This window comes from Polyodon spathula, chromosome 13 (assembly GCF_017654505.1).
Source record: "Polyodon spathula isolate WHYD16114869_AA chromosome 13, ASM1765450v1, whole genome shotgun sequence".
Lineage (NCBI taxonomy): Eukaryota > Metazoa > Chordata > Actinopteri > Acipenseriformes > Polyodontidae > Polyodon > Polyodon spathula.
The window spans coordinates 17864210-17888932 of NC_054546.1; the positions used below are offsets into that span (position 1 = coordinate 17864210).

General features: G+C 37.6%; 1 protein-coding gene across 1 annotated transcript in view; it reads left to right on the forward strand.

Annotated features, from left to right (window-relative positions):
• Window positions 1–24606, forward strand: part of LOC121325142 (PDZ and LIM domain protein 1-like) — a 42559-nt gene extending 17953 nt beyond the window's left edge. The window contains exons 2-7 of the mRNA XM_041267452.1: window positions 1277–1428; window positions 12750–12834; window positions 17773–17972; window positions 22402–22547; window positions 22959–23076; window positions 24095–24606. Of these exons, the coding sequence (XP_041123386.1) occupies window positions 1277–1428; window positions 12750–12834; window positions 17773–17972; window positions 22402–22547; window positions 22959–23076; window positions 24095–24281 (888 nt within the window). The 3' untranslated portion in view covers window positions 24282–24606. The remainder of the gene's footprint in view (window positions 1–1276; window positions 1429–12749; window positions 12835–17772; window positions 17973–22401; window positions 22548–22958; window positions 23077–24094) is intronic.
• The last annotated feature ends 117 nt before the right edge of the window (window positions 24607–24723 follow it).

The following is a 24723-nucleotide window of genomic DNA, read 5'->3' on the forward strand; positions in this document are numbered from 1 at the left end:
TAAAACAGAAAGCTCAAGGAAGTAAATGTAAGCAGCTCTTGTCTGTAACAATCCAGTGGAGAAGTGGTTGGTTTCAGCCATTTTAAAACTGTTTTTTTTACAGATGTAAATAATTTCAGTACTGCTTTGTGGCCTTCATTGTTTTGAGGTTTTACGGTGTAGAATCCCTGAGGTTTCTGTTATGTTAAAGACCTACTAAATGCTAAATGTGTTTATGTTGGGTGCCTTTGCTATTGTCTAAGATGTGTTGCATTTTTTCCCTGTTATGTTTCATTGTCAAGTACAGGATGTGCTTTATTATTTTAGTCGGCATCCAACTACAACAAAATAATAAAGCTAGTTTATATTGTGCTGGGTTGGAGGTGAAAATAAGAAAGAACAAGTCTGAGTATTTGTAGTCATCATTTTAACCCCAAAATGTCTACTGATGTTTGTAAAGGTTGTCTGTCTTCAAAATACATTCTGAACATCATCTATGTAAATCATTGAGCATATATTCACAAAACCTCCCCTGAGCTCCACCAGTTTGATTGGCAACCACTTTGTGGTTACATCAGTTTCAGTGAAAAGGTAAACTAGTCCAGATCAATATTTACACGTGTAACCATGGCCGCCATGTTGGCTGCAGCCAGGCACATAAGCAGGAATTTAAACTTTGTATGCAAAGCTGCTAACATGTTGCAAAAAATCAGCAAACAAAATAAACAGGCTAATAGGAAAACTTTCAAAACGAAAAATAAGTGATAGCTTTGAGAATCTAGCCCATATCACCATGGTAATGGCTTCCATTTTTCACTGGCTGCATTTAAAATTTAAAATAAAAAATCAAACACTTTTTAATGGTATAACTAGCAAGAAACTACTTGAAACAAAAAAAAAGACATTACCAGCAGCAAGTAAGCTATTTCTTGCTTGTGCTACACGTAAAGTGGCCATATGGCTCTGTGTTCAGAGGGACAGTTTGGGACAGTTCAGGCTTTTCAGCTCGCAACTGGTAAGCATAGTCCTGCTTCTCTTAAAGGAAAGAATGGTACTGGAGACAGGTGAAATGTACCAGAATGCATTGGGTTGTGAGTTGAAAAGCTTGAACTGTCCCAAACTTTGCCGCTGAACACAGAGCCATATGGTCACCTTACTACAGGTATAACGATTGTTTTATAGGCCCTTGTGTGAAAAGGGTGTTTTTTCAAGGGTTCAGTACTTCCACACAGAAAAGTGGAGAAACTCTTTTCTAGTGTACAGCTTTGTAATGAGCTGCCCCTGTTGTATCCTCCAGGTAACCCCTGGCAGCAAGGCAGCACAAGCTAACCTGTGCGTAGGAGACATGATAACGGCCATCGATGGAGAAAAAACTGAGCACATGACCCACTTGGAGGCCCAGAACAAGATCAAGGGCTGTGTAGGGGAGATGGTTCTTACACTGAACAGGTAAATAATGATATTCGTTTTATTTCAGGCATTTCGAAAACCGCTCAGAAGAAACACCTCCTCCTATGCATTGGCCAATTAAAAACATTATCAGTTTCTCTTGACTGACTGTATTATCTTTCTTCTTCCGAATCTTGATATGATTAATTAATTCATGTAATTGATGTAGTGCTACCCTCCTAAAAATGTGGACCATAAAGTCTAAATGTTCCCATCCACGGAAAAAAAAAAAAAAAAAAAAAAAGTTTAAACAAATACATCCCTGGGCTAGCAGTGTTTTCCAAAACAGGAAACAGAGGAATTTTGCTGATAGGAACCACTGAGGAAAACAGCTCGAGGAGAGGAGCAGGGCCGTTTTTTATAGAAAGCAGATAGAACAGGAATGGGCACATTTCTACCGCTGTTACTACATTTTTTTTTAACATGTCTAGAGTTGAGAAATACAAATTTGAGTGAAAAATAACTGAAAGCACTCAACTCAAAACAAATAAATGGCACCAAAATATTGTAAGCCACATGTGCGGGTATTGTGTAACTTCTATTTTATTGAAACGGTGAATTGCCTTTTTAAAGTTTACAGCAGTCACTGGTACCGTAATACTGCTTGGAAAGGGCTAATAATAAATACTGATATGTATCTGAGATTTCCAGTGTATTGACAGCATCATTCTCAACATTTTGGTCTTTGCTCAGAAAATTATTGCATCTGTGAAGTAATCGGCCACTTTATCCATAATAAAATAAAGAGATACCCATTTGTTCTGAACTAAGAGCCCTCGGCCAGCAGAACCAGTGCTGTTAGTGCTGTATAAACAGCAGAAGCATTCTCTCTGGGCTGCTGACTGTGGTTTGAAGAGCTGTTATTGAAGTGCAATGTGTTCTGATCATGGCCGTGGTTGACACTACAGTTATGCCACTGTCTAGTATGCAGCCACTTAAAAACCAGAGCGCACATTTCATCTGCTGTATTCCTAATATGTCATGAAGAAAGCCAATTCATGGTATCAGACCTACCACTTACCTACCAGTTTTTACCATACTGCATTCTCCTTATCTGCACGGTTGATGTAATAAAAAAAATTTAAAAAATTATACCTGAGGCACCTGTCAGAATTCCATTCAAGTCTACTTAAAATGATGTCATCACAATCGGCAGAGTACCTCAGCCTCTTATTCTCTTCCTCAGCCTTTTCCCTCTTTTCAAAGAAATTGACAATGGTCTAAAAAAATGGTGGCATTGATTAGAGAATAGATCTAGCTGGATTTTGTAACTAGCAGCACATAAACAGACCTCGCCTTTCAGCCTCGAACCATTCCCTTTTACTTATGCCAATACAATACATAAACAGACGTTCGTCATCCTATAACTATTGCATTTACCTTGCTTTCTGAAAAGACAATGGTTAAGGGCAGTTTGTACATGCTGTTGGTTGAGTGGTGCAGTAACATTATGTTCCAAATCCATTATGTTGCAGTTGCTGGTAGTACTGTGGTCTGGTTATGATTAGTGTTTTTTGGCATAACACGTAGATATTTCCATCTATTTTTTAAACTTTTCGGTTGTATCACAGAAAGGCATTGACAGCCATTGAGGACTAGTTATGAAGTAATGGAAATGCCCCCACCCTGTGGTTGGCTCAACATGATTAGCCATTGAGTGCGCTGTTCCAATTGTTATATCACCCTGGGTTTTGTACTTGTCTCCCAGGCATTATGCAGGAAATGTAATTTTAAAAGTCAGTTTAAAAAGCAATTAAAAAGCAGATGGTTAGGTACAATCTAAATAAGCAGGAAGCTAGACACTGTAGATAATTATTGTTTCAGAGCAGACACTCCCTAAGTTTAATTTGACACTCATAGTGTTTGCATTGCTGGCACTGATGTGTTATTTAATCCTTTCAGACTTGAATTATTTTGTCACGCTGAAGAATAAACTCTGATAAGCGGTTTCCCTGATCATACACCACACTAGGTGATCGTATTTTACCAAGATACCCCCGGAATACAGTAGACAGATATAGACTCAGTGGCACTGGAGTTACAACAGACCTTACTTGTAGTTTTGTTTATTTTCTTTCTTTCTTTCTCTCTCTCTCTCTCTCTTCTCACCATCACTGCTCAAAAACTCTCCTACGCAAAACCCACGGGCGAGCCGGACATACCAAGTCTTTTTATACTGGTAGATTTAATTAGACAATTAAATCACCCATTACTCCATAAACAATGAATCCATTAATTATCCTATTTGACCGTGTTTCAGGAGACCTCCAGTGGTCAAAATGCACCATGTCAGGGAATAATGCTCTTTTTTTCTCAAATTTATGTACCTCCCTTGAAGTACTTTACCACAACTCCTTTATTGAGTATAGAGCATTTTTGCATGTATTTATACACTACCTCAAACTGGAAGCAAGGAGTCCAGTGAGGTTCCAATGTGATTTCTGATGGCATTATGTTAACATACAGCGCTTTACCCTTTGAGACCAGGTAGGCATGAAACACCACTCTCTTTCATATCACTTTTGCTGTACCACCTCATGCATGTCTGCCAACTAACGTTTTCATTGGCAGTTGTACTCATGCAGAGGGTTCTGTAATAGAGCTCTGGGAACACATTCTGTTTAGGTTGCAGCTAACTATCTTTGGAAATCGGGCATTACAGATGCATCCAAAAACAGATGTGATGTGAAGACAAATTAATCACTTTTTTTTTTATATATATATATATATAGTTGGCCATGGTAATGGTAATTTCACCTGTATCTGGAAAACTGTTTGTCCAGTTGTCATGAAACTTGGTATTAACTTTATTTAGCAGAAATTATTGCTAATATCAGATTCTGGGGATATATCTGTCTGTTAACCCATCAATCTGCATGTCCGGTAAATTGAATTGTCATGAAGCTTGATCTTATTCTATACTATTCTGTACATACTGCTGACAAACGTCATGCTCATCAGTTTTTGATTAATTTAAAATGTACAGTTGTGGCATCCCTATTTTAATTCTGCAGCTCGTTCGTAGTTGTCAGTACATGTATTTTATATGAAGCAGGAGAGTGTCAGTTGTTGCATCGAAAAGGCTTTATTTTATTTTTTTAATCAATTGAACTGGTAGAAAGTGAAGAATGTTTGTTTAAGCAGGTGTAAATCCTTTGAATATACATTTTTTTTATAAACGTATTTCAGTAACTTACGGAAATGTGATTGACAGGAAAAGCGGTTCAGACCTCAGTGATTTATAGGCACTATCCAGATAAAGCATTATGATAGGATTGGTAGAGAAAGACCGGTACAGTATGGGTTACGATTGAACGCAGTTCTAAGGGGATCATCGCTTTTGCTGATAGATCTCTAGTATAAAGATACTTGCTGTGTAAATGAATATACCTGTTGGAATCAAAAAGACACATCCCAGTCTGCTTTGATCCTAACCACAAAGGTTTTAAGAATGAGGCGCTTGCAGGCACAGAAATGTGAGTCATGAATATAGGTGCTGTACAAAGACATATTGCTTATAGGAACACAGGAAAGAAATGCTCTCTTTCTTGTTGTGGTCTTGCTGTATCTAGCCCAGGCGAATTCATGGTATAATATGTCAGCTAGCAGGAGAGATGAAACAAGAACAAAACAATGTACTGGTGATGATTCACTCTTCTAGAGCTGACATTGAGAAGAAATAGACTAGAAATTTCTGAGTACCCACAGTACGCACTATGTGCTGTTGAAACATTGTACTGGATACAGAACGTACTGTTTTTAAGTTCTGTAGCTGTCCTTTTAATAAGCTTATTTTCCCCTGCTATTTGTTGTTCTTTGCAATACATCTGGGTTCCATTTCTCCAGTATTTCTCATTTTCAAAAATAGTTGAGATGGTTTAAATCTTTCTTTGAGTTTGTGTGGAGAATTGTAACTCCTGTGACTACAACACTACAAGGGCTATAGAAAGTAATTCGCTCAACCTGAATACTTCAGTTAGGTTCCGATATATTTATTTGTAAAAAATGAAAAAAACACCTAAGATACAGGTCACCTATATTGACTGTTTTTTAGAACTGTATTTAATTTAAAATGAAGTTGAATTTATTGCAGCAGATTATAGGCATGTGATTATTGAGTCATGCCCCACCTTAGCCTTTGTTTTTTTCTTGAAGCCCCCCAGCCACAATAGTGAGAAATATACGGCTTGCTACTTATCGAAATTAATCAGTAAAGATTGAAAATGTAGAATTCCCAAAAAAGAGTTTGACTGAAATAAATTTTGTACCAAAAATAACAATTTAGAAATCATCTATAGTTTGTTTAGTTTTTATACTTCCTGTCTGTCCCATTTCCGTTCCACTCTGAATGGCTACGGGTCGCTGTCAATCATCTCAGTGATCTGTTAGTATAGTTTCACTGTCACTGTCATTTCACCCAGTTCTGACAGATTTCATTGACTGAAGCAGAGCCAGGATGCTCACATCCGTTTAAATGACTGTCACTCATCAAAATCTGTACCAACTGTGCACTTTCATGTGCCTGCTTAAGCATCTGTCATTCAAAGCACCTACTTTTGAAATTAGCAGCTTAAGTTGTAGCTATGCTTTTGCTAGGTATATGGTGGCAGTTACTAGTTTGATTTGAAAATGGGACACAAGAGGAAAACACTTAGGGGTAGATGAACTAAAGTGTTGCGTCGCAATCCTTTTAAACCAGTCAGAAATGTAGCATGAAATGTACTAAACAAACGCAACGCTGTTACCATCATTTTAACGAATGCTTTGCAGCCGCAGTTCTTATTTGCACTTTAGCCTTAAATTAATATGTAACGCTGGGCATTCCTGCAGAAAATTGCAAAAACAGGGTGGAGAGTGCAAATGAGGGATACAAAATATTATAATAATGTACTAAAGCTGCGGGCAATTGTGACACTTACAGTTGCATCAATTTGTAAGAACTCTTGAAAGCATGTTTTAAACAGTCATAATTGTTGCTGGCATTTCCCAGTCTGCTATTTCTCGTGTGTTGCCAGTTGTGCTCAATGTATTTTTTTAGACGCACACCCAAGTGTTAGGTTGGCCAGGGTGTCCTCGGCTGTCCGTGCACCAGTGACTCCTGTATTCCTCCTTACAGAACTGCTTCAACTAGGTGACACTGGAGGGCTTCCTTGCTCGATGGGGTTTAGGTTCAGATTTTGACTAGGCCATTCTAAAACGTGGAATTTCCTGAGGCACCAAAGCAGCCCCAAACCATCACACTCCCACCACCATGCTTGACGGTTGGGATGAGATTCTTCTGTTAAAATGCAGTGTTTGGCTTTCGCCAAACATAATGTTTCTTATTGAGACCAAAAAGTTCTATCTTTGACTCGTCTGTCCAGAGAACATTGTTCCAGAAGTCTTGATGAGCATCTATGTGCTCTTTGGCGAACTACAGATGGGCAGTAATGTTCTTTTTAGAGAGCAGTGGTTTCCTCCTGGCTATCCTTCCATGAACACCGTTCTTATTAAGTCTTTTTCTGATAGTTGAGTCATGAACATTCACATTAGCCAAGACGAGAGTGGCCTGCAGATCCTTGGATGTTACTCTGGGTTTTTTTGTGACTTCCTTGATGATTTTCAGGTTTGTTCTTGGAGAGATTTTGGTAGGATGACCGCTCCTGGGTAGAATGACTGTGGTCTTGAACTTTCTCCATTTGTAGACTGTCTGTGTGACAGTGGATTGGTGGAGCCCCAAATCCTTAGAAATGGTTTTATAACCCTTTCTAGACTGATGAGCATCAATAACTGTTTTTCTGAGGTCATCAGAGATTGCTTTTAATCATGGCTTGACGTGTTTCCACACACCTGTATGGTAAAGACCAAACTCACAAAGTTTCTGATCTTTATATAGGGTGGGGCCTCCCAAACTCACCCCTGAAGATCTACCTAATTATTTAAAAACCTGATTCTAAGTATCCCCTTAATTAAGCGGATAAAACCAGGGGTTCACTTACTTTTTAACATACCCTGAATCTTAATTACTCATTGTTTGTGTAATTTATACATCATTTTATTTCAAAAGACGTGGAATTGTTTAATATAAACCCTAATGGATATTTAAGAAAAGGTTTTGATTCAAGAAGGCTATCATGGTAAAACGATGGAATTTTCATAATTATCATTGAGGTTCACAAACTTTTTCTTGTCGCTGTTTATAGGAATATATTGATTAGATTTACTGTCAACAGTACATTTATTGTGTTTTGTTAAATTTGATGAGTTTGATGTAAAGAGATTTAGTGGCCAAGAGTAGCGCCGCAGTGAAGAACTTATCTGAAGCAGCAGACAGGAGCAGCAACTGGCTGTGGTTGAGATTCTGGTTGGGGATCTCAAGCACAATAGAAAGAAAGAAACAATGATGTACGATTAAGTAGGCCTGGTTGAGTTGAGTGGGGGACGGAGGGAGGTGATGCTGGGACGCCAGAATCACTGTCGAGCCCTCTTGAGGTGTCATGGGCTAGTCGACAAAACACTGTGGATGGAAAGTGCTGACTTGAAGACCCCAGAGAAGTACCCTACTTAGCTCAGTCCAGACAGTTGTCATGCTGATGCGCTGGGGAGACGGCACTGTGGCAGCCGTTATGTGTGCTGATGCCCTGGGGAGGCAAAATAAGCTGATCCCTGGAGCCAGCATTACACTTCCACCATCAACACCAGGCAGAATATCTACATCATCAGATGGAAGGAAATTCAAATGGTTTACTGTAAAGCTACGTCTTAGTTGGTGCTTATCTTGACGAGAGCCGAGTTCAAATCAGCATGAAGTTTTAACATCTACTCTCATGTAATGGAAATCGTGTTGTATTTTGTAATAAAAAAAAAAAAAAAAAAAAAAAAAAAACATGTAGAAATGGAAATAGCTTTTCTCTTACAATGTCTCCTATTTTAATAGGCATTATATGTATCCAGAATAAATTATCTTATGGGTTTTCCGTTTATAGGCTTGTTTTTTTATTTTTATTGTGCTAAAGTTGCCAAATAAAGCCCTTGTTTTAAACAGAAGTTTGATATATTTTGACTGTTTTGCTTCAATAGCAATAACAACTTCAAAGTATAAAAATACATTGTGACAAACCCAGAGCATGTGAGCGAAGTGGAGCTCACCGCTCTATTTCTCTTTTAATCCGTTCCACTCCATGGCTTTTATTTCTGTGGCCATCCGTTGCTAGTGCAAATCGCTTCCAAAATGTATACCTCACTATGCCTCATACTCTTCACTCTTCCTTCTTCTGTTTATCTATAAATAACAACTTAAAATATTGCACTGATATTTAAAACCTTTATACAGTATGTAATGTGCATGTGATGTAACGTTAAACATGTACCCAATACCCCCAAATCTAAGATTGATTTACCTGAGACATATAGCCAGTTTCTCTCTGGGACCAATAGGTTATATGTAAGACATGTACTCCATTATTAGATCGTCTTTCACTAACTGCAGCAGTACCTCAAAAGTATGTTTCGACATCCTGCAGTACTGCTGAAAACGTTCCTCGTCAGGCTCAAGTTCTTGTGGATAGCTGTTCAAGTTCAAGTTCAATTGGATAGTTGTTTTTCGCTCAATGCTTGCTCTGTGTTTTTTCCCCGGGAAAGGTAATTGATGCTTGGGTATAGACGTGTTGGTGTGGCACTGTCTACCGCACATCAAAATAGAAGCGAAGCGCAGCGCAGCAAACAAAGCAACACGCTGGTGTGTCCTGGGCTTAAGTGCAAGTTTGTTATGTTCTACTGTCTAATGTTTTGTTCTGTGCATTATTTTACTCGGAAATTTATGCTATAAAAGTCTATGTAATACATTTTTATATTCTGCGTTTTCTACAGTTTATTTGAGACCATTTTTTTATTTGTGTAGGATCTTTATCTTTCCAAGGTATAGCTCTGCTGTGATCAAACGTTATTTCAATTAGAATGTTGGTTACCATGGTTTTTGTTGCATGTTGAATATGATAAAGGCTTCACTAAATGAGATGTTTCTCAATGGCATAAAAAATCTGTGTTTTTTGGTATTTTTTTTAAGCATAAAGGTCGATTTCCACCCATTCTCTGCTTTAATAAAAAAATAAAGATAAAAAAAAAATAAATGGTGACCTCTAAAATAAACATCGATATTAGTCATTGATTTGGCAAACAAATAAAAATATAATAGTACCAAGTCTAGTTGTATTATACAAAGTTAAAACTGATGAATTTGAGACTAGTTTCTCCAAAAAAAATATTACCGAACTTTTTGTTTTTCTTTTTGTCTTTTTTCACGCACCACAAACCGATCCATTTTATGTAAAGTACCGAACAAGGGTACAAATGCCTTCCCTGGTTCAGAACCGCTATATTAAAACTATTTAGAGGAAACTCCATGGCCTTACAATATCTTCCCCATACTGTCCAAACTAAAAACAGAGGATTCACTTTGCAATTTGAGATTCTACTGGCCAGTAAAGTATTGTATTACATCCACAGTATTTTTTTTTTAAAGGAAAGGGATTCGCACAGATCTTTGTGTAACCTGGGTAGACCTAAGATAATGATAAAAATTGATGTCATAGTCCTGAATCACATTAATAAAAAAGTCAGCTTCAAGTGACTTTATTCATTCTTGTTCCTTCCATTCACCGTAAACTGACTATTAAACACTGATAAAATATATATATATATATATATATATATATATATATATATATATATATATATATATATATATACATATTAAGACCTTAATCTGGTCTGTTAATAAGCTGTGAAGATGTGAAAGAAATGAATAACGTGTTACGACAATTGTTTCTATTTTTTTTTTGCCCAACTCCTGTGTTGTAACCAAAAACTGTAGGGAAGGAGAACAAACACAGATGTCATAAAAATCAAGTTTACACAGAAACTAAATCCTGAATTCAAGTCTGAACTCTCATCACAAGACATAGAAACATGATGACTTTTTGAAACAAAATGCCTATAAAACATATGACGCAAATACATTGCAATTCTTTTGTAAGTCCAAAGAGATTTACCACATAGGCATTCAAAACATGGTTTGAGGTCAATCACAATACAGAAGAGCAACCTTGAACCTCTGATAAGTTTATTGAAGTCACTCCAAATCCTTTGCACTGGAGTTTGTAATACTGTATAATGCTGTTCAGTATAGTAACTCATTTCGATAGCTGTTTTATTACTACCCAAAGCATTTACAGTACCCTCATTCTGAAACCACACTTAGAGTAAATGTGGAAGAGGAGATGACGTGTGGAATAGGAGATGAAGTGTAGAAGAGGAGATGATGTGTGGAATAGGAGATGAAGAGTAGATGAAGTGTGGAAGAGGAGATGATGTGTGGAATAGAAGATGAAGAGGAGATGATGTGTGGAAGTGGAGATGATGAGATGATGTGTGGAAGAGGAGATGACGTGTGGAATAGGAGATTAAGAGGAGATGACATGTGGAAGAGGAGATGATGTGTGGAATAGGAGATGAAGGGGAGATGATGTGTGGAAGAAGAGATGATGAGTGGAATAGAAGATGAAGAGGAGATGACGTGTAGAAGAGGAGATGACGTGTGGAAGAGGAGATCATGTTTTTAAGGTGGCAGTATTTACTTACACCACTTTGTAAACCATTAAAATAGGCTGCTCATTAAAACATTTCAAGCATTTTTTTTTTAAATATCAAAAAGCTGTTGTAATCTCTGCTACTAGAAACTGCTTCTAAAACATTTTCAGTATAGGTAAATGTCATACAAACTACTATATCAGAAGCTTAGTAAAATGAGAACAATATTAAAGGCTTGTGTTTCAAATACATTAGTTGTTGTGTTAAACGGGACTTAAGTTTTGCTGTGTATAACCAAGAAAGTAAAGTAGCTTCTAGGACAAGGAAAGCAGGATAATGTACACTCTGGTAGGCTTTGCCCATTATTAAAATGCTGAGCATGTTGCCTTCATATTTTGGAATAACTGAGAGCGGAAGAAATTTACATTCTGCATTCCGTACTGCTGTGAAGTTGAGCCAGACTGTTTCCAGACTTGGGCATGCATTGGAATTCCATGTGGAACCTAAAGACAGTTCCTGGTAAAACTGTGTTAAAAACCATTAGTGCATGGCAAATGAACAAGTTGATTTTATAATATTGATGAATAGTAAATTCATAACAATAATAAATAGTGCATACATATAATATACTTCTTTCAATTTAAAATACAGTTGTATAATATTCTGTCGTAAGAAAAAAAAAGTGTATTTTTGTTTTTGCAACTTAAATAAAACAATATGGGACCATTCGTGTCACCAAACGCCACAGTGAGACCGCAACTTGTTTCCACCAATACCAAACATTACTTGTTTGTGTGTTTTGGCACTCCAGGAAAGGTGAAAAAGATGTATATACGACTCCTTAGACATGCGTTAATACAGTCATTTGGAAACCACTTAAGTCGTTCCCACCAGCCTTCTGGTCGGACTTGGCAGAAGTTATTGAAAATGTATGAGGTTTCAGTTTCAGATTGCTTGAGGCGTACAGTTTGCAGTGATACACTGTACTCTGTTCAATTGTTTTTCTATCAATATCTGTAACATTTCCTCAAACACTTGACAAATCATTAAAACCACAAGGTTAATCTGGGTTTTAAAATGGTGACTTTTAAAACAAGTACAATTGTTTTCTAATACTGATAGTGCCCTCTGGCTGCAGGCTCTGGTCATGGACCTTGACCTGTGTTGCAGACTATCTCAAAGTCACTCGAAGCCCCCTGAAAATTCACGAGGTGGTGCCAGAAATGGCTGCTAAACCCAAAGAAACTACAAAGAAGGGCACTTTTATAGTTTTTCTTTTGAATGTCGCAGTGTATCCATTCAGCAGTGTTGCAGGGGGAGCATGATCTGGATACAGTGTGATCCTTAAAAGAGAAATCATTGTCCTCCTGGGAATGTTCCTGAGTAAATGCTGAAAAATGTATTTCCTGGTTGATTTACGACCCATGATGTGTGATTTAATTACAATGTAAGAGAGTCAGCAAAATGTTTAAAAATGTAACACTGCCACATCGACACAGACAGCAAAGTTAAGATAGTGTGTTTTTTGAAAACACTGCAGGGGGTTCTGTAACATGAAGTTAATGTTGCCAAATTGCGTTCAAATTAGCTCATTTTAGTTACGTGTTGCAGTCACTCATCCAAAATGGCGGGAAAGTCACAAACAAATTTCCTAAATCACCACCAGTGACACCCAGTAGTCAAAACTACTGTATGTCAGTTTGGCTCACTGTGTATAAATACAAATTTCATGAATGCTCTTTTCATTTTACTAGGTCTGAAACCAAACTATGGTCTCCTATGGTAGGTGATGAAGGAAAGACCAACCCATACAAGATGAACCTATCATCTGAACCACAGGTAGGGTATCAGGATTCAGACTGAGAATGGTTTACAAGAGAAGAATCTTAACAGAATTACCATAAATTTTAGAATATAATGCATTATAATATAATAATAATTTGCAGACAAATAGCTCTGACCAAAGATCTTTGTGAATGATGTTGAGTTGTATACTTTTGTTGTATCACCTTTTAATTACAGAAGTTTGTATCTATACTTCTCAACTTTAAGAACTAATATGATGTAAGGCTCCATGTCCACCAACAGCAGTAGCTAAGGATTTTTCATTTCCAAATAGGTGTGTGTGTGTAGATGAATCATGATACTTTCTTTACATGATATTTGTTGTGTAGTAATAGAGGTATGTACTGTATAATCTTCATACAAGACCAAAAGCACCACACAGCTCATTGTAGTTCACCTAATGGTTTTTGATTGAAGAATAAGTGTTTTATAGTTGATATGAATACATATTCTCTCTATCCCATTTTTTTTTTGTCTTTTAAAAAAATTGTCCATAATTTAAATAACCATTTGATCTTGTTATGCATCGTACAAGTCATGACCATCACATGACTCGTGATACATATTGTATTGTGGCCTGCATATCATGATATGTATTTAATTGTGACATAAGTGTATTGTTAACCCGTTTCCAAAAATGTTCAGCTATTCTTTTTTAGTAAATATAATATGTTGTTGTTTTTGTCATTTCATTTCTAAACTGCTATTATATTTACCCATTACACATACAATGTTCTGTGCTATAACTTATATTTAATTGGGTGTTTTTATCAGTTACAGTACAGAACTGCTTAGTGTTGGTGCATACGTATTTCACACTTTGAGTTTTAAATACACAGGTTGATTTCTAATTTGCACATTGTTTTCCTAAATGTTCTACTTGACATTATCATCATTTCACGATGCTAGCGATGTTGCACGAATTGTGAATCACCCTGTGTACAGTGAACATACAGCTATGCCTAAAAGTTTTTCATCACGTAATAATAATAACAAAAAACCCCTATATGAACATAATTTTGATATTTTATTTAACACCAAGTAATCAAAGAAACTACAAAATGACATCGCAAAAGTCTACCGGAAACCATAGTAGTATTTCATGTTAGATTTTGAAACAATTCAACTTTATGAAGCACAATTTGTTAATCTTATAGGAGGATACAAAACTTTTGTTCATAGCTGTACAGCAGCATTTTTTGTCATCTTGCCTAAAACAAATCATTTTTTGCACCTTAGTGGTTTGATTTAGTTATATGAGTGAATGCTGTGCAATTACTGTACAAACAAAGGATTCTTTGTCTTGAAGCCATAGATTACATCATTATTTTTATTTAGGAAGACTGTTTCCTAGGAAACAGAGCATAAAATCGCACTCCACTGGGTGAGTTCAAGGACTTGCATTTCATTAAACAATAATGATTGAAAAAGCAAAAAAAAAAAGATGAAAAAGCAGATGTACCTAGTCATGAGACTGTAGTAATTTAATAAATGCGTTTAAATTGTTCTGGATGGATGCATGACCATTCCTTAATGGAAGATGCCTGTTCTGTTCTTCAGAATGGCCCTGCAAAAGGCCTAGAGGGTGGGGGTCATGAGTATAAAGCAACACAATAGAGTTTTAATTTCAACGCTCCTTTACTTTTTCATACAACAAAAGGGAAAACATTTTAAACAGAAAACAGAATATGTGGTGCATTGACCATGTATACGTTTCCTTAATGTATTAGGTGGATATAGACATTAAGTGGATATAGACACCGCAAGTGATCCTGCAACCTAGACCTAGTGGCTACCTGGCCCATAGAAGCCCTACCTATGGCAGGTAGGCATAGCACGAACAGACAAACCACACATCAATGTGCATTACTTGCAGAGGGTCCCAGCATATGTGCCTTCTGCTAAGCCAACCTACACCCCATCACAGGCCCTTAGAGTCTTGTGAGTTCTTGTGAACAACCATCAGTCCATCTATCAAAGTCTGACCCGCTGTGTTGCCCATTGTGACTCATACTGACTTGCAACAGTCAGTTTTATATAAAACATCTGTGGGACAACCTATTTACACAAGTTGGTAGATGTTTTAAATTTTCTGGTCTAGGAAACCTCAATTAATACCAAGTGGTATTCTTTAAAAAACAAAACCAAAAATCTGACCTGTTTCGGCTCTCATTACCGCATGTCCAAGGAATGCTGTAAGATTAAAGTCAACTAGTTCTCAAGATACGTTTGTGAGAATTGGCTTCAGCAAGTCCACAAGCAAAGACTGGTTTTTGTTAAAGGTGCAGTACAGTTGTGATAAGAGTTAAATTACTTCAGAGGTTTGTTGCTTTATTTTTCCTGATGAATTGTTTTTACAAGAAAAACCCATTTACAATTACTGTGTGGCTTCCGTAACTATGAATTTATTTCTAGATCAGCAAATTTGTGTTAAATTGGCAGTCGCCTGAACATTACCAGTATTGTTACAGAAGAAATCTTATCATAAAGATAAAGCTTATTACATGAGAGGTATATAAAGTGAAAAAGTACACTAAGAAGCTAGTGTTACTCCAGTTCAGTTAACCATTTCTCTCCTTAACCCATACATAATGCACATATCATCTGCATTTTCAGATTGCTTTATGAATATCATCTTAACAAGTTAATTTACAACATGTTAGACACCATTCATGAATATTCATAAGGTATGTGTAATATTCACAATGACACATCCCCTATCCATTAAGGCTATATAGACACTAAAATGTGATGAGGAGGAAAGCTACAGTAGCCCTTGTGAAGTAGCTTGAACTCCAGCATAATGTATTGTTATCCACTGCCAAGGGGATATACTGTAGTGAAGGCAATCATACGTAGGAAAGTTACACTTCACACATTTTTGCCTATATCTGGAGATCTGCTTATCCAATTGTTTTGAAACTTGGTATTAACGCTGTTTAGCATAAGTTATTCGCAATAGCAGATTATGGGTGTTTCTGTCTGTCTATACATCCGTCCACCTGTAAGGCGCACTTACATTTTTGCATATATCTAGAGAATATGAAACTGTGATTAAACATTTCAGTGTCAAGTCTTGTACATCATGTCTCGTCTGTAGTATTACATAGCTAGAGAGCCACTCATCCTATTGTGATAAAACCTGTACGGACATCTTTAGCATTTACTGAGTGTAGCTGAATGCAGGGGTACATGCAGGTGCTTCTCCATCCAGCTATCACCTTACATTGTTGCATATGCTTTACATAGAAACGCTTATTGAAGATGGATATTTATTTCACACCCTATGTACTCCTGTTGATCTGTATCATACTCTTACCTGTAATTTTGTAATGATAGCGGTGGTGTGGAATATGTATGCTGCCCCGACCCCATTCCACACCACCAATATTACACTGCCAGCTTTGATGAATATTCATGATCATATCTGATGTGTTGTTGTAGTTAACCCTTTCTGTCTTAATCGCTGCAGTGAAGGATCAGGTCTGTTTGGGTGAGTGTGTGTAGAGCCATTAATGAACTACCCATAGGGGGTCAGCATTTGTCTGCCAATGCAGTATTACAGGTGTGGTGAGTCTAGTGGTGTACATTCCCATGATGAGAGGTAGGAGTGTAAGGTTTGATTCCACTCTATTGAGCCATCATCACTACTGGTGCCTGCTTTCTGCTGGACTTCGCCACTTCTGCTCAGCTGCACAAGCTATCTGTAAGGAGGCACACACAGCATATACACACAGGGACTGGTCCATACAACTTTTTTTTTTTTTTAACCAAGGTCCATTTTCATGTAATTTATAAAATATTTAGCATTACTTGTATATTTTATATTCAATATATATATATATATATATATATATATATATATATATATATATATATATATATAATATATAATATATATATATATATATATTTCATAATACTAAACAAAATGATCAGGTACAAATTTGCAATGCACTAGCAACAACAACTTAACAGAGAGAAGGTTTTACGTTTTAGCTCCGAACCGGCATTTCTTTAACACATTACAAAAGATGTACCAGGTTGCTAAAAACCCTTGCTAAATGTTTTGGAGCAGACCTACCATTTGAAAACCTGAAAAACAATGTCAGAGTCTTTGCAATAATAAACTTGCACTCACAGCTCCTTGCTAACTTGCAAATGCTTAGCAGTTGTGTTTTTATTTATTTATTTATTTTTTTTGCTAAGCATTAGAGAAAGACTTCTAGGGTCTCGAAATTTACAGTAATACATAACAGAGACTTGCAAAAAATGTGTTAAGGCAGATTGTATAACACAGAGTGCAAGTTGTATGACAGGTCTGTTTTTCTGAATAAAATTACGTTTGCTATTCCTGGTTCTTTACTCTTGTCAACGAAACAACCAATAGTTCAGAACAGTTTCAGGAATAACAAACTTTGTTTTATATGTACAGTAGCAAGGAATACATACTTTTATTTAGAAGCCTTCTATTAGCCAAGATTTTAAAAAACATTTTCTTACCACTCCCAACTTGCTGCTTTTAGTTTTTCACTTTTGACAAAATTGAAATTGCACATTTATCCTGCCACCACCTTACAATGGAAGGGTTGATTTCACTACGCACTGTGTTATGCACAGATAATTGGACCCCACCAGACTTCTCAAACTTCCTGTGTAAGGTGTAGGTAGGGTTCTAATAACTGTAACACAGGAAATCAATTTATAATGCTGTAGGAATAACAGTTGGTTCCACAAGGGTTAAAAAGACCTGAAAGATTAAATACCAATATATTGTCATGCTAATGAGACCTGGGCCTTGGCTGATACACCCTGATAGCTCACATTGTGGCCAGCGTCCAGAGGGTTCAGTAGTGCTGCATGTTACATGGCTGTTGCTGTCACGCGTGCATGAGGCCACGTCTCATTATCCTTTGCCCCCCTTGCATGCAGGAGGTGAAGCTCATAGGGAGCGCTCACAACCGGAGTGCTATGCCGTTTTCTCCTGGAGCTGCCGCCACCTCTTCCAGCACCGGCTCCAAAGTAGTGACAAATCAGTACAACAACCCAGCAGGCCTGTACTCCAGTGAGAGCATTCAGAACTTCAACAGCACGCTGGAGTCCAAGACCAGCCCACCGGAACCAAGCAAAACGTAAGTTCAGCAAACAGCCTTCCTGAACACTGCATTACAGCCTCACAGAATTGGGTTTTGTGCTGTTATTCTGTGTTTATATGTATTGTTTTAATCGTAACAATTATATTTCAGGATTGGAAAGCTACATATTCATGTACAGGTTATTTAAAAGCACTTAATATATAGGTATGCTGAATCAAATTCCTCCCTAACATTTGAAAAGTCTATGGTTTGGGATAGTTGAGCCAGCTTTGATACCTTAACTCCTCCAGTGCCATTAACTTCTGTTGCATCAGAAGTGCACAGTATCTAGATTAAAAAAAAAAAAAAAAAAAAAAAAAAAAACCTGTTCAATTTCTTTTACTGCTTTAAAGTATTGAAATTGAATGAGCTACCTCCCTCATCATTGCCAAGGAGCCGTCTGCCACTCGTCAGGTGAACAGGTAGGTGGATAGCCCTGTGCTACGCTTAGGGTTCTTTGCTGTAGTTTGTCAGGTGCACAGGTAAGTGGACAGCCCTGTGTTACGCTTACTCTTATTTGCCGTAGCTTGTGTCCTCCTGCTGGCCTGCACTTGAAGACACCTGGGATTTCCTATATGCGTTCCTCCCAGACAGGGGCCTGTCCCAGTAACACTGCCTGTTTTCTTTGTTCCTCAGAGACCCACCCATTTCCAGCGTGCTTTCAGTCTGACCCATCAGCCCTTAAAAACATCTTCATGTCAAACCAGGTGCTTCTACTCTCTTCAGTGCTCTCCTCTAATGCATCCTTTCTCACGGTCTGTCAGTCTAAATCTGTCACAGAAGGCATGCTGTTGATTTAGGTTGTACAGTTGCTTGCTTTTAAAGGGAGACTGAATGTGCTCGTTTTTTAATTTTTGTTTTGTTTTGTTTTAGTGCGTAGTTTTTATTTAAACTTCCGCTAGTGCTGGGACAAATATGTGAATACTGTAGCAAACAATGGGGGGGAAGTAGTCATGATGAATTTGTATTCATTCCTCTATTTTCACAAGTGACTACAAAAATGAAGAAAAATGCTAATGAATAACACACATTCTATTGTACACACTCTTTATAAGGTAATTTTATGGAGGTGTGCCTTTCTTTTTTACTTCTCAGAGATTGCTGTAATTCAGGACTCGTTTTTTTTAAGCTATTTGATAATAATAATGATGAAAAAAAAATTGTAAGAAGGCACTGAGACTTGGCTGGCTGAGCTATTTAAAGCTATATCTTGGGAAATGCTTGCCTGAAACTGCATGGACTTTGCAGTTGCACATCTTATTTTGTCTTACAGTCCACCCCATCACAAATAAGCTACAAAACAACAGCATGTGTTCTCCCTCTGTGTGAGTAATGAAGCATGCATGCCCATTTTATAAAACTGTTCAGCTTATCAAACTGCTGTTTTAATGACGTGGTTAACCACTGACAATATGTCTTTGTGTTCTATTCATGAATTCCCTCCCGTTGCTTGCTTGCTTTGAATTTCTCTCTTCTGAACTCCCTCTGAACTTGCCCTGTATAACCCTGTGCCTTCTCCAGCCCTGTGTCCCCCACGTGGGGGTACAAAGCTCCCTTTGCTTCTGTCTATGCTCCTCACAAGCCATGCTCCTCCTTCTCTGACCCCCCTGTCCTGCAAAGACAGCACAGCATGTCTTCCATCAGCAGCCAGCTGCGCGTGGGCCCCGGAGAGCTGAAGCAGGCGGCTCGCTGCTGCCCCAAAAGCCCGGTGGAGGTGGAGGTGCCGGGACTCAAAGTCTTACATGTGCAGTTTAACTCCCCTTTGCAGCTCTATTCACAGGCCAACATTATGGATACGTTACAGGGCCAGATCTCTACAGTTAACCCTGATCTCGTCAGGTAACAGCACATCACTGTGTGCGTGTATGTGTATGTGTGTGTGGACTGTGTTGCAGTAGGCTTCAAAAATATCAGAACATTAGGAAGTTTCAGCATTAGGTGTTAGGAGGTATTAGTGTGATAGGGATCCTGGGTTCATAAACCAGTTCAGGTGAAGTGAAATGTTTGGTGGTCTGAAACTAGCGCCTAGTAGACATTGATGTACAGTAATACATATTACACCGTGAACCCCACACAGTTTGGCATAATTGTGTGTCTCCGCTTGAGAGGCTCAGGACTGAATGGGGGTGTTCAGGTCAGGACTGAGATGCGAGTTGTGAAGAAAAGCTCGTCTTGGTACCTGCCGGGTCTCTTATCCATGGCCATTGTGACCACTATTTTCCATCTAGATTGGCCATTGTGCCCTACTGGGTGGGCCACTGAATCAAAATTGTCTCAAAAATGCAATATGTAGGCAAAGGCAGGTTTACTTTGCCCATGCAGTCTATGATGTTGGCATATTTCACTCCTGAAAATGTCCTAATATTTTAGAAGCCCACTGTAGATTTTTAAACATGCCGTTTCCCACACTGGCTTCACACATCACTGCAAAAACAAATGTGTTGCTTGATGTTGGCACTACACTGTGATTATAATTATATATGCACCAGGTAATATTTAATGCAAAATGCATGATTTCACACCAAAATAATTATATTTTGAAAAAGCACAATTAAACCAATCCTGTCTTTGATTTTGTTTTTACCCCATTTGTGAATCTCTCTCTCTCTCTCTCTCTCTCTCTCTCTCTTTTTTATGAATGTATTTTAATCTCTGATATTGGTCACATATCATACTCTGAAACAGTGAAGGGGAAGAAAATTACCAGCACACACCCCTAACGGCTCACTAGAGGCAATATTGCTGGTGTAAAAAAAAAAAAAAAAAAAAAAAACCTTTTAGCTGTACACATTGAAAACAAAAATGGCAGTTCCACAGATATGGATAGTATGTCTTGAATTTATCTTGCATTAAAAAAAATATATATATATAATTATATGAGTGAACATTAAGTCTTAATTTTTTCACAGAAAGTTTATTTGGAGCAGTTAAACCAATAAAATTTTAAGGGACGCTAGAGATCCAGGAATATATTTTTGTTTTGCAATGAAACTCGCTAAAGATGCAGCACACTGGTAGGACAGTTGAATGGGCCTAGCCTATCCAACATTGGCATGTAAACATGTGCCCCATTGCTGTCCCTGTAAACTCCATTAGCAAATAAAGCCTCTTTTAGAAACACATTATACATACTGTACTTGCAGAACTCAACTGTGAAAAGACCTAAAATATGTTTGTTTGTTTTGTTGTTGTTGTTGTTGTTTTGATTTTACTGACACATTACAAGTTAAAAACTGCATTTAAAAAAAATGTACTTATCCATTTTAGTCTAGCTTAAATGAACCAGCAGGTTTGGCTACTACTACTTACACCTGTGCGCTTTACGAAGTCAGGTTGAGTGAGCTTTTGAAACCTTATGTAAACTGTATTTACTAAACTGTATAATACAGTAATACCGTGGGACCCCCTTCCTACCATTCACACTTGCATAAAAAAACTGATGCCTGCTTCCACCCTGTTTTAACATTGTAGGATTCCAGGACTGTGATTGGGCACCCCTGATGTATAGGGAGCTCTATATTGTCCAAAGCTTGGAAAAGCACTCATAGTAAACCCTGTTCTCAGGGCACATAGCAATAGAGACCACCTTCAAATTAAGTACAAGGGTTGTATTAGCCCCTTGCCATGCCTGATATACTGTAATTCAGTGGAGCCTCTGAAAATTGTCAATAATTGTGTTTGGAGGCTTACTGTATAACATTTACATGAAGGTGAATGTTTTAATAGTTCAACAGCAGCGTGTGTGTGTCTGCTCAAATGGTTTTAGATACTTGTTTACTCAAGGGTCACCCTTTATGGATATTGTATTTAAATGAGCTTAGCCAATTCTTGGTGTGCTAAGGGATGGCCCAAACAAGGCAGTGTGAATTCATGTTTACTTTAGTGGAAGGCACTGTATAGCAATAGAAGGGCAATGTGATCACTGTACATAAAGAGTAATGTTCACACAGCTGTTCATATTAGGAATGCAATTCAATCAATGCCATAACAAGAATGAAACTTGGCACACTTCTTATTTGACTCCTTTTGCTTGGCAGCAGTGTACCTGAAATCATAAGTGGAAAACAAACTTGCGGTCCTCAGAAATCAAAGAAATAGAGCACACGTTTATACAAGTATATGATAGCTTTCATACAAACTTCATAGTAACCTTGTATCAGATTCAGCTCTGCATTTAGTATAAAGCACTGTGCAGCAGGTCTGTAAAGACACAAATACTGCTTTTAATTGTGCAGAATACAGTATGTATGTTTGCATTAAAAATAGATCTGTACACTTCACTGTTGATGAGGACCTGCTCTATGAGCACTTTGAGCAGGCAAGAGGGTGTTTTTACCGCCCTTAAGAGCTGGCACAATCCACATGTTCCATTCTGAATCACATTCAGTGTTTTATTGACTTAGTATCTGTTTTATTGTCTTTTCAGCATAGAATCCCAGAAACCAACAGTTAAACTAGCAATCGACACCGAGTCAGAGGTTTACAAAATGCTGCAGGAGAATCAGGAGCCTGTGGAGCCTCCCAGACAGTCAGCCTCCTTCAAAGTCCTGCAGGAGATCCTGGAGACTGATGGTATGAGCCACTTACCATATACAATCCATATAGAGCTGTGGCTAAACTCATTATGAGAAGCGAGAAACCTCTTGTTAGTTTCATACTATATGTTATTCTCTTCTGAGTTTACTTATAAACATTAAAGCTGCTTTATGTTTTCCCCATGCCAGCAAGGTCTGCCTACTGACAAAGTGAGAACAGCAATTAACAAAAACGGAAACAAAACCGTTGTGAGTTTCCACAAATAAAAAAACAAATAGCATCAAATCGAAAATTTACAGCCGTTAAGTGAAGCTCAGTTTAATCACTGTTCATCCATAGCTATTATACACTCAATGGTGCTGTTTTAGGAAATGATGTACTATAAGAAACTCAAATTCAAATGTTTAGTTTTGATGTCTTCAAAAATAATTCTTTATTTTACTTTAGGGGATGTGGATAAGCCATCGGGATTCAGAAGTGTAAGAGCTCCTGCAACAAAGATAGGCTCCACTGTCGGGTATATTGAAAAGCTGCCCGTCTGTGATCAGTGTGGATCAGGCATTGTGTAAGTGTTCAGAACAGTCACTGTAATGGTGTACATGTGTTTGTAGTACCCAAGGCCTGAATTCAATCAAAGTATATGGCTTTGCCATAGTAACGCTTTTGATTGAATCCAAGGTTTTGCTTTGATGACTGTGTTTCCCAGCCCACTGTCGGGTTGTACATAGTGATCTTGTGCTGAGTGACCAAAGATATATCTTATGCCTGTACAGAGTTTACACTGGCTGTTTGTGTGTGTGATTCTGTATTTACTTAGTTACATTTGTCACAGTTAAAGAGGGGGTTGAAAGTGCAGTTGTACATCTGTAGTGGCAATTGTAAGCAATGAAATAAGCAGAAACAACAATGGAGACGTAAACAAATCTCACATAATATATTTATCAGGTAAAAAAAATGCATATTCGGAAAATGTAGATAGAACCATCTATTGTAAAGAGCAACTGTCTGAGTAGAAATATCAGAATCGTTTGACCTAATGTATTGTTCTTGTTGTTTTGAGGCACTTTGTAGCATTGTCTGTCTGTCTGGTGACTTTTTCAAACTCTCTTTTAAAGCACCTTGTTGTCTCAGTATAGTTCCCAGAATCATGTCTAACCTCCATGTACTGGTGTAATCATATTATCTCAGCATATATGAGGTATTTCGTACCGGTGTATTTGTGATGAAGGTGGTCTGGTTAACAGTGATGTACAATACTTTGAGTTAGACAGGAAGTTAATTTGAGCTGTCTTTAAATGATTTTGAGATATCTCAAAATGAAATGAAGCTGTAATTAATTTAAAGTAAGTATTTATGATATCTCAAAATATATTTAAAGAGATCTTAATTCTAAAAATGCATTGCAGGTATCTTATTTTGAAAGTATGTTTAAAGATATCTTTAAATATTTAAAGATATCTACTGTAAGTTAATTTGGTAGAGGTCTAAATGATCACTTGGCATACCGAACGTAAGCCGGGTGTGTGTTTTACTTCAGCTCTATATTGCTTTTGGTTGATGGTATGTTTTATGTTTCTCTCAAGGGGGATGGTTGTTAAGCTGAGGGACAAGTTCCGTCACCCTGAATGCTACACGTGTGCTGAGTGCGGCATTAACCTGAAGCAGAAGGGACACTTCTTTGTGGAAGACAAGATCTACTGTGAGAAGCACGCCAGGGAGCGGGTCATCCCCCCGGAGGGGTATGACGTGGTCACTGTATTCCCAAAATAGACCGTCCCACTGGAGCTCGCTGAACACAAGCAAGTCACATTGGAAAATGAGCATTTACTCTTTTTTTTAGTTCAGTTACAAAACATATATACAATTGACTAAAATGTGAGATTTTGATTGGCCTTCTTGTTTTGTGGAGTGGTTTATCAATGCACTGGGTTGTGTGGTAAATATTACAAATGTGTTGATTGTACCTTTGTGTTTGAGTAAGTGGCCCATACCATTAATGTGTGCTAAAATAAACTGCTCAGCATGTTTTGTTTTGTTTTTTCAAATGGAGTTCAAGGTTATGAAATTATGTAATAAACATAACTTCTAACTAGAAGCCAAAAAAAAATGCCTTGCCTCTCATTAACAAAACAATTTTCATGTAAGTCCTTAATCATTTTTCAGTAGATTTTTGGTTAACTTTTCCCAGCATTTGAGTTATAAAGTCCATGTA